General features: G+C 53.6%; 1 protein-coding gene across 1 annotated transcript; it reads left to right on the top strand.

Moving 5' to 3' along the window:
- The first annotated feature begins 1,293 nt into the window (after positions 1 to 1,293).
- On the top strand, positions 1,294 to 10,168 carry DMWD (DM1 locus, WD repeat containing). Its single transcript, XM_070949985.1, has 5 exons — positions 1,294 to 1,323; positions 1,367 to 1,702; positions 2,544 to 2,726; positions 4,000 to 5,259; positions 6,526 to 10,168. The coding sequence occupies exons 1-5, from the start codon at positions 1,294 to 1,296 to the stop codon at positions 6,571 to 6,573; spliced, it is 1,857 nt and encodes a 618-aa protein (XP_070806086.1). The 3' UTR covers positions 6,574 to 10,168.
- The last annotated feature ends 175 nt before the right edge of the window (positions 10,169 to 10,343 follow it).

The following is a 10,343-nucleotide window of genomic DNA, read 5'->3' as shown; positions in this document are numbered from 1 at the left end:
TGCTTTCTGCCAAAGGAGTTCAGCCACTTTTCTACTAGCCACGGGGAAGACTGGGGGGGCTGGGGGTTCATGCTTTTGGCCCACTTTACGACTTGTTGTGGACTTCAACTCCCAGAATTCCTCATCCAGCTGTGAATTGAAATCTTGACAGGCTTGAACCACGGGCCCCATCCAGCAACGTGCAATTTCAATGTGGAGAAAAGCGAGGTTTTTGCACCTCGGCAGGAAAAACCAAAGGCCCAAGGAGAGATTAGGCGAAACCTGGCTCAAAACCGGTAACACTGAGCGGGACCTTGGAGCCCCAGTGGACGGTCCCTTAAACACGAGCCGTCCGTCCGCAGCAGCCCCCCCAAAAAGCTAATTACACAATCCTCGGTTGTATAAACAGGCATAGAATCAAAATCACCTAAAGCAGTGCTTCTCAACCTTGGAAGCTTGAAGATGGGTGGACTTCAACTTCCAGAATCCCCCAGCCAGCGCTGCTGGCTGGGGGATTCTGGGAGTTGAAGTCCACCCATCTTCAAGCTTCCAAGGTTGAGAAACACTGGGTTAAGGTCTGAATATGGCTGTGTAAAACCTTCGTAAGGCCACGCCTGGAATCCCGCATCCAGTTTTGGTCACCCCAATATAAAAGGGGGAGATGCAGAGAAGGGGCAGCCAAGGGGATTCAAGGCCTGGAGACCAAAACAGGATTTGGGTTTGCCTGATTGGGAGAAAAAAAGGGACTGGGGGGGGGGACACATGAGAGCAGGGGCTTCCAGCATTTGAGGGGCTGCCCCAAAGAGGAGGAGGGGGAGGAGGGGTTTTCCAAAGCACCAGAACGCAGGACAAGCAACCCTTGGAAGAATTGACCAGTGGAACTGCTTGCCACCAGACCTCGGGGCTGCTCCCAACCCTGGGCCGGAGGCTTTTGAGGAGAGATGGAGCACTCCTTTGTCTGGAATGGCATTGGGGCCTCCTGCTTGAGCAGGGGGCTGGACTAGAAGACCTCCGGGGTCCCTTCCCTGAGCCTAAAATACAGAAGCCGTTAAAAAAAAAAAAGGCAGCCAAGCCCTGAGACCCCCTGCTGTGTGGGCGGCGCCTGCGCAGAAAGAGAGAGACCCGCCCAGGCGGCCCGCGCAGCCTCTTTGAACCGGTTGCCAAGGCGACCCGCCGGTCGGCCGAGCCCAGCCGCGCGCCGTTGCCCGGCAACGCCCCACTCCCGCTAGGACCCGCCTCCTCCGCGCCACACTTCCGGCGTGCGGAGGCGAGCGAGGGGCGGTGACTTCCGGGAGGCGGCGGCCGGGCGGGAAGATGGCGGCGGCGCTGGCTGCCCCGGCGCCGGCCCCGGAAGGAGGCGCCCCCCCCGCCGCCGCCGCCCCCGCAGGCCCCGCCGCACGAGATCAAGAGCCAGTTCCGCACCCGCGAGGGCTCCTACCGGCTGCTGGGCGGCCCCGAGCCGCGCGCCCGACCCGCCGCCGCCGCCCCCGCCGCCAGCGCCCCCCCGCCCCCGCCGCCCGCAGGAGCCCCCGCGCCCCCCGCCCCGTCGCTGCCGCCCGTCCGCCTCTCGCTGGTGTGGCTGGGCCTGGCCGGAGGCGGCGGAGGAGGCGAGCCCTGCGCGGACGGAGAGGCGGGCGGCCCGGGCGCCGAGCGGAGCCGCGTCTGCTTCAACCTGGGCCGGGAGCTCTACTTCTACTCGGGCGCCGCCGGGCGGGGAAGGAGGGTGAGCCCCCCGCCGAGGGAGGGAAGGGGGGGCACTGGGTGGGGGTGGGGGGTGTCAGGAGGATTTGGGGGGCAGCAGTCGGAGGGGGCTGGAGAGGGAGTTGCGGGGCGGGAGGAGGCGGCCAAATGTGGGGGGGTCAGGAGGATTTGGGGGAGGGGATGCTCCGTGTGGGGGATGGGCCAAGAGGAGCCAAAGCAGAATTGCTCGGGGGGGGGGGAGGCAGCAGTGGGGCTGGAGGGGCTGGGGGGGGAAATGGGCCCTGGAGGGGTCACCTGCCATGGGGGCGTCAGAAGGATTTGGAGAGTCCCAGGAGGGGAGAGCAGGTGTGGATGATGGGCAAGGAAGAGCCCAGGGAGAGGGGGGGGGGGCTGTCTTGATGTGGCTCCTTCAAGCATCTCCTGGCAGGGAAGCTTTGTTGAAAACGTTTCACTTCTCATCCATGGAGCTTCTGACTGAAGATCAGAACGGAAGAAGCTTCTTGGATGAGAAGCAAAATGTTTTCAAAGAAAAAAAAACCCCAAGAAAGTCCAAGTTGCCTTTTGGAGGAAAAGCACCGGTTGAGATTCTCTGTGCAAAGAAGCTTCCAAATCGGAACATCCAGCGTGAGTGTGTGGGCTAAGGAGGAACTCCCTCGTTAGTAACGTCCGTCAAAATAGTGAATCTAAATTTTTTGGACCGGCAATGGGCAAGCATGAATGATTCATGGCTGTTATAAAAAGGACTTAGCCAGAGGAAGTGAGTGGCACTTTGTGATGCGCCTTCCTTTCCAGCTTTAGATTTCTTTGTGTCCTTGCCTCTTGCTTTTTTAAAAAATTTTGAATGTCCGTCGTGATCTTCCCAGTCTATCGATCTGAAGAAACCTATCGACAAGCGGATCTATAAGGGGACGCAACCCACCTGCCATGACTTCAACCAGTTCACGGCGGCTTCCGAAAGCATCTCCCTCCTGGTTGGCTTCTCGGCTGGGCAAGTGCAATACTTGGATCTGATCAAGAAAGATACCAGTAAGCTATTTAATGAGGAGGTGAGTCCAGGGCAGCATGGCTTACCAATAAAAGACAACCTTTGTAGCTCAGGGTTGAACTGTGGGGTCCTTGGTGCTCTCTGAGCTTGGGGGTTTCCTTGCAGACGTTTTGTGACCCAACTGGGTAACGTCATCAGTGCTGGAAGGTAGTGTGGTTTGATCTCTTTTTATATACAGTGCCTTGCTCTGTCAGTATTGGTGGGAGTGTTCTTAGTGGTTCCTTGATTAGGCTATGGCTTACCATTGTTGTTTATCAACACTTAGATAAGCAGAGATTAACACCAGAGTTAACACTAGACCAACAATCAAGCAGTAAACAATACCTCAATCAAAGAACTGCCAACTCAAACAAACCGTAAACATAGGCTAATCAAGGAAACTACCGAGAAAACATTTCCACCAACACTTAGAGGGCAAGCCACTGTAAATAAAGAAGAGAGCAAACCCTGCTCCCTTCTAGCACTGATGATGTTACCTAGCTGGATCGTGGAATGTCTGCAAGAGGTGGGGGGGAATCACTGCAGGGATCTTTCAGCTCAGCCTGGCTCCATTAAGTGGGAACCGGCAGCTAATAGCTCCTGGATATCAGCTGCTGCTCTTCCCCACATTTCTGGCTGCTGCTTGCTGGGAGTGATGACAGTTCTAGAGCAGAACATCTGGAAAACGCACTCTCCTGTTTTCAGCCCCTACATAATGACTTCCCTCATTACCGATTCTAATCAGCAGATTAATCAAGCTGCAGCTTCATTGCAGTAGCTTTGGAGCTTTGACAGAAAGATGACTCAAAGCTTTAGCAGATCCATCGTGGTAGAACCGTGCCCTGGAGAAGCAGCAATTAACCCTCAAATTTGCATCCTGCCTTGCAATCTCCTGGCTGTTCTGAGACCTAAGATGGGATCGCCTTCTCCTGCGCTGAGTGGTTTCCAGGGAAGCAGCCAGTAGGCGTTCTAATCCATCCCATCTCTCTTGATTCTGGCTTAGTTGTACAAAACTCCCCAGGCGAAGGAGTCATTCAGAACAATCTGGATATTTTTCATTGTTTTGAAATGTTCTTCGTTTGTAATGTCTTTTTTGAATTGTAAACTAAAATGGAACAAATAATGATAATTCTAAATGATCTCTTGTCTAGCAGTCAGGAATGGGATGGGGTTTTGGGGGCCTGTTCAGAATTTGCCTGCAGGAGGGGTATTTGGTGGTGGTGGGCTCTTGGAATCCTGAGGGTCTTTTTTCATCTTTGTTTCTGGCTCGTGGCCCTCCGCCTTATTTCCCGCAGAGGCTCATCGACAAGTCAAAGGTCACCTTTGTGAAGTGGATCCCCGAGTCGGAGAGCCTCTTCCTGGCCTCCCACGCCAGCGGTCACCTGTACCTGTACAACGTGGAGCAGCCCTGCGTCTCGGCCGCCCCCCAGTACACCCTCCTCAAGCAAGGCGAGGGCTTCACGGTTTACGCCTGTAAGAGCAAGAACGCCCGGAACCCGCTGCTGAAGTGGGCGGTGGGCGAAGGGGCCCTGAACGAGTTTGCCTTCTCGCCCGACGGCCGCTACCTGGCGTGCGTCAGCCAAGACGGCTGCCTGCGGGTCTTCCATTTCGACTCCATGCTGCTGCAGGGCATGATGAAGAGCTACTTTGGGGGGCTGCTGTGCGTCTGCTGGAGCCCCGACGGACGCTACATCGTCACGGGGGGCGAGGATGACCTGGTCACGGTTTGGTCCTTTGCAGAGGGCCGGGTCATTGCCCGGGGCCACGGACACAAGTCCTGGGTCAACGCGGTGGCTTTCGACCCCTATACCACCAGCACGGAGGACGAGGAGAGCGGGGAGCTGAGCGGCAGTGACGAGGACCTCCAGGATTCGTCCGAGTTCCGGCGGGTGAGGACCAGCAGCACTCTCTCCCACCTGTCCAAGCACAGCGCCAAAAGCACCCCCTCGGTCACCTACCGGTTTGGCTCCGCCGGGCAGGACACCCAGTTCTGCCTCTGGGACCTGACCGAAGACGTCCTGTACCCCCACCACCTGCTGCCCCGCACCCGAACGCTCACCAACACCTTCGGCACCGGCATCCCTCCCTCGGGCAGCGGGGGCAGCAACCTGGCTGCCGAGTCAGGCGGCGGTGGAGGGGCGCTTCCCCGCTCCCTCTCACGCTCCAACAGCCTGCCGCACCCGGCAGTCACCAGCGCCGCCAAAAGCCACGCGGCGGACGGGGCGGTGCCCTTCAGCATCGGCAAATTTGCCACCCTCACCCTGCAGGAGCGGCGGGACAAAAACGCGGAGAAAGAGCACAAACGTTACCACAGCCTGGGCAACATCAGCAAGAGCAGCGACAAGCTGAATGTGGTGCCCAAGAGCAAGCTGGACACAGCCAAGGTCTTGGGCACAGCCCTGTGCCCCCGCATCCACGAAGTGCCCCTGCTGGAGCCCCTGGTGTGCAAGAAGATTGCCCACGAGCGGCTGACCGTCTTGCTTTTCCTGGAGGACTCTATCATCACCGCCTGCCAGGAAGGGCTGATCTGCACCTGGGCCAGGCCAGGCAAGGCGGTAAGTGGACCTCACGGCTCTCTCTGGCTGGGTTACCGCTTAGAGGTCTCCTTCAAGAGAGGGTAGAGCCCTGGTGGCTGCAGGGGTTAGAATGCAGCACTGCAGGCCAACTCTGCCCACTGCCAGGGGTTCGATCCTGACCGGCTCACGGTTGGACTCAGCCTTCCGTCCTTCCAAGGTGGGTAAAACGGGGACCCAGATTGTTGGGGGCAACGTGCTGACTCTGTAAACCGCTTAGAGAGGGCTGTAAAAGCCCTGTGAAGCGGTATATATGTCTCAGGGCTATTCAGTGTTTGAGCTGGGATCAGCCAGCACTCTTCAGTAAGTTAGGCTAGGGCTTGTTACAATGGCCCTCGACTTAACGACCACAATTGAGTTCAAAATTTCCATTGCTAAGCAAGGGAATTGTGGAGTGAGCCGTGCCTCATTTTACGGCCTTTCTGGCCACAATCGTTAAGTGAGTCCAGTTTCTGTTCATTGACTTTGCTTTTTGAAAGTTGACTGGGAAGGGTTACAAATGGTGATCTCACGACCCCGGGACAGGGCGACCGTCATGAATAATACATGCCAGTTGCCAAGCGTCTAGAATTCTGATCCCCTGGCCATCAACGGTTGTGTCATAAGTCACTCTCTTCAGTGCTGTTGTAACTTCAAATGGTCAGTAAATGAATAGTTGTAAATCGAGGACTGCCTGTAATTTGAGATTCCATGAGGAGGACGAGTGGAGGGAGGAAGAGGAGGAGGAGGACTGTGGGGTTTTTAGTGCTCCCTGAGCCTAGTTGTTTTTTTGCGGACGTTTCGTGACCCACCTAGGTAACCTCATCAGTGCCCTGATACCACGTTCAACCCTGATCTAGAAATATTCGCTCCTCTCTGCGCTTGGTTCCTGCTGCTTTAAGATGCCCTTGAGGTTCCCTCCCGTGCAAATCTGACTTCTCTTTATTCCTAGTAGCATAACTTGGCTTATTTAGCATTTATTCCCCAGCAAGAGATCCTCTCTGCCTTAGCCTGCTGATGGGTCTGGTGATCACTAGATCCCATACGCCTGTCTCGGGGCAGATCCAGGTAGAAAAGCAGAGGACGATGGCTTGCTTAACTGCAAATGCCCAGAATCGCAGGCTAGAAGGAAGACGTGACATGATTAATTAGTAGCTAGGAAGCGCTGATGACCAGCTCAGATTAATTTCACCTCTGCGGATTCACCCCACAGAACTAACTAGCCACTAGTTGATATTTAAACTTTGTCCCCAACTTTTGATTTTTCAGATCCTGAATTCCCAGAACGGGGGCTCTCCCAGCGGCACAATCGTGTAATCGGCACTAACTCACGCTCGGCTTGCTCTCCGGTTTGGACCCGGAGTGGAACTGCTTCCGGTTCCTTTGCTCGGTGGAGCAAACTTGACCAAGACGGGAAAGTTTTCCGACATTTTCAACGTGTGTACAGGTTGTGTCTCCCCATCCCTCGCCTGTGAAACCTGACTGTGTGGCAATTTGGAATCCTAACCGTTAACCTCTCGAGACCAACGACGTAATTCAGGATGAACGGCACCTCTCCGCTATTTAAAAGTATTAATTAACAAACTCTTTTATTTAATGTTAAGGTTTGAGCACAGGGTGCTTGGAGGGGCTGATTTTGCACAAAGGTGAACTGAGCTTTCCCCCCCTCCCTCCTCTCCCCCCCCCCTCCATCCAGACAGAAATTCTGGTTGCTGTGACCCAGCCCAACCTATCCCTAACTCCATTTTCCTGGTTGCTTGCCCCCAGAAGGAGTTTTGTACAGGGGAGATAACAATAATTCCCTGCCGCGTGTAACAGTCCTTTTCTTCCCCCTTCCCCCTCCCCTTTGCTTTAATCCCATTTTTGCACAGAAAGTTCCAGTATTTCTGTTGACCGGAGGTAGCAGTCGTACGTACCTCTGTCCGGCAGATAGTTCTCTCTCGACTTTCGCCGCGTCCTCCTCCCCGTTCAGCCAACGGACTCTCTTCTCCCAGAGAGCGCTTAAAAACGTTTCGAGATCCAGCACGATACTGCCAGGGAATTCTTGCCATCCGTCTGTTTCCGACGTCTTTTGTTGTGTCGTGGACCTCCGCTTCGGTTTCCCGCATCCGCCCGGCTTCACCTCGGAAGGGGCCTCTCAAAGCAAAATGGGTTTCCTTTCCATCGGTTGGTCCTTGTAACGCGACAGCCGTTGACTTACTACCTGATGTTTCTCAAGGACGATTTCCTCCACCCATCAGTTCCTTTCTCCAACTCTGAATGGGGTCTCATTTTTGGGCCAGCCATTTCTTGCCAGATTTGATCCTTTCTCTCTGACACGTTTTTTTGTCGTCGCTGACCGTCCTCCCAATGAAGGTGTTTATGCATGGGGGATCCCAGCACATCCACACTGTTGATTGGCAGAGACTCGTTCTAAAGTCTTTAAACAAACCCCGTCTGTATCCAGGCCGGTGCTTCTCGGCCTCAGCCGCTTGAAGAGGTGTGGACTTCAACTCCCCCAGAATTCCCCAGCCAGCCATGATGGAAAAGGGAGTCCACGAATCTTAAATACATTGCTGAGGTCAAGAGACACAGCGTTCTAGATTATGTAGCTGTGGCATCTGACGCTTGTCCGGTCAGTTGCTTAGTTTGTGTAGCTTAGGCTCAGAGATTCACCTCCAGGGGAAGTTGGTTTTGGTCACCCAAAGTAAATATCTAGGATGATCCTGGCTTCTGGAGCTGCGCTTCTCCATCTTGATGTGCCAGACTAAATCAAATAAGCTTGGTTTTTTAGGAACCTTGGTCTTGCAGCGAATCAGGGGTCCTCGGTGCTCTCTGGCCTTGCGGGTTTTCTTGCAGGCGTTTCATTGCCCAAACTAGATAACAACATCAGTGCTAGTAAGGAGTGGGGTTTGGTGAGCAAACCTCCCTCCTTAGCTACTGATGATGTTCCCTAGTTTGGTCAGGAAACGTCTGCAAGGAAACCACCAAGCCCAGAGAGCACCAAGGACCCCTCATTTCAACTCCGAGCTGCAAATATTCTCCTTTATTGCTATGAGTCATGTTCCTGGGTTAGTTATTTAAGTCAGTAGAGTAGATCCGTGTTTCCTAACCTCAGCAACTTTAAAGACAGGTGGACTTTCAACTCCAGAATTCCCCAGCCCCTGGATGCATTCTGGGAGTTGAGAGTCTAAACATCTTGAAGTTGCCAAGGAAATGACGGGATAAGATTTTGAATTCTCGGTGTCTCTTGGGTTGCTCGGCTTCAGCCTGATTTAAGGTTCAGGTTGCATGAGGCGAATGAGCCAAAGATTGAGGTTTCGCAACCAGCTGCTCCAAAAACAGATTCAGAGCCAACCAAAATATTTTTTAAAAGCGTTTTAAATTTAGCGTGGAGTCTCGAAAATATCCCAACTATGCTTTGGGCCTGTGGACAATTAAGGATAGTCTTGGCGTCTTTTTATTTATACACAGAGGGAGAGAGAGAAAAAGGTTGAGGGAATTGTATGATGGATAATTATAAATGTCAAAATATGTACGTTGTTTTTGGCAAGTGTCTTTCCTTTAAAAGACGCACATTTTAGTTGGCTTTGAATCTGCAGTGGTGCAGATTTTAAACCAGTTTAGCTTCCCAGTGGACTTGATCAGTGAAAAATGGAAATTAAGAGTTTGGCTTGCATGTAGTGGCTCTATAAGATAGCAGTGAGGTATAAATGACTAGCATTTCTACAGGTGCCCCATTGAATTCTTTTCTTCTGTTGGATATCCATTGGAACAGTATTTCTCAACCTTGGTTACTTGAAGACAGGTGGACTTTCATTCTTGAATTGAATTGAAGCTTAGTCAGCTGGGGAATTCTGGGAGTTGAAGTCCACCTGTCTTCAAGGAACCAAGGTTGAGAAACACGGCACCAGAGGGTCCCGTCAGCCTCCGTGGGAAAGGACTCCGTCTCTCTACAAATTGTCTCCTCCGTCGCCTTCAGTCCGAGCTGCGCCTTGGCACATTCACACATGCTCCATCTAACTGCCGGTAGCCGAGGCAGCCTTTTGGGTTAAAAAAAACCCCAACATTTTGATGAAGCTGCAGGGAAAGCCGGCTGCTAGGACCGATTCCTAAAAGCCTAGTCGATTTTAGGAGTGGGTTTCCTTGAGATCCTGGGAATGTTTTGTGGGTCGGTGAGTTCTAATCCCGGCTGTCGCATACGCCCTGCGTGGGAGAATATTTCATCGCTTGCAATTTCCTTGCTCATCTCGGGCCGAAGCTGTAAAACCTGCATTCGTCCGTTCGTCGAGTTGACCAGGGTTTGTCCCGTCGGCTGTGTGAACCCTCAACACACTTCCATACCGACGAGGGATCGTCTTCTGCACCCATCGGCTACGTTCAGTACCTCTCTCCAGGTTGCAAAATTCAGCCCAGCGTATCAAAGACCCCCACCCCAGGGCGAAGGGAGGATCTAACACAGGAGTGTCTCCTCTCCCCCAGGATTAAAAAGCCATACCGGTCTACAACCACGGACCCCTGCTTCATCCCGAAGCGACGGGGGAGGGGACGGAAGGGAGAACCTATATTTCCCATCAGATCCGCTTGGATTCTTTGCCGCGAGACGGACGGACCTCGGAAAAACAGTATTAATTTGCTTTTCCTTCCTCTTCCCCTGACCTCTCCCACCCTCCCCCCATGCATGTCTGCCCCCTGTGACCTCTGTAAGAAGCCAGCTGGTGCCTGGCAGCCAAGTTCTCCTCCCCCCCCATCCTTTTGCCTTCCCTCCCCCCCAACACATCTGGAAGCTGCCGGCAACAAGCCCCCCCCTCCCTCCCGGTGCCTTTCGTTACTTTACTACCTGCTCTAAACGTTTGTTACTGTCGTGTCTGAAAAAGCGTTTAAATTATAGAAATCGTGAATGCCTATTTATACTAAAGAGACCGTTTTCACAGCTCAGACTCACCCGAGGATTGTTGATTGACAGCAGGGGAGGGGGGCACAAACGGGGAGCGGGCGGGAGGGCAGGCTTGCAACAACCAAAAAATTTTTTGAAAAGCAGTCCTCGATTTACAACTACAACTCAGCCCCGAATTTCTCTAGCTGAGCGAGTTGTTAATGCCCCATTT

This window comes from Pituophis catenifer, unplaced genomic scaffold (assembly GCF_029215685.1).
Source record: "Pituophis catenifer annectens isolate HBS135680 unplaced genomic scaffold, rPitCat1.0.hap2 SCAF_9, whole genome shotgun sequence".
NCBI lineage: Eukaryota > Metazoa > Chordata > Lepidosauria > Squamata > Colubridae > Pituophis > Pituophis catenifer.
This window is presented reverse-complemented; position numbering and strand designations above follow the sequence as displayed.

What these genes read in the sequence shown, in the direction of transcription:
- DMWD (XM_070949985.1), top strand. Translation starts at nt 1,294, where the DNA reads ATGGCGGCGGCGCTGGCTGCCCCGGCGCCG. An exon ending in CGCTGGCTGCCCCGGCGCCG is followed by an intron (nt 1,324 to 1,366) that starts GCCCCGGAAGGA and finishes CCGCCCCCGCAG; the next exon opens with GCCCCGCCGCACGAGATCAA. An exon ending in CCGCCGGGCGGGGAAGGAGG is followed by an intron (nt 1,703 to 2,543) that starts GTGAGCCCCCCG and finishes TGATCTTCCCAG; the next exon opens with TCTATCGATCTGAAGAAACC.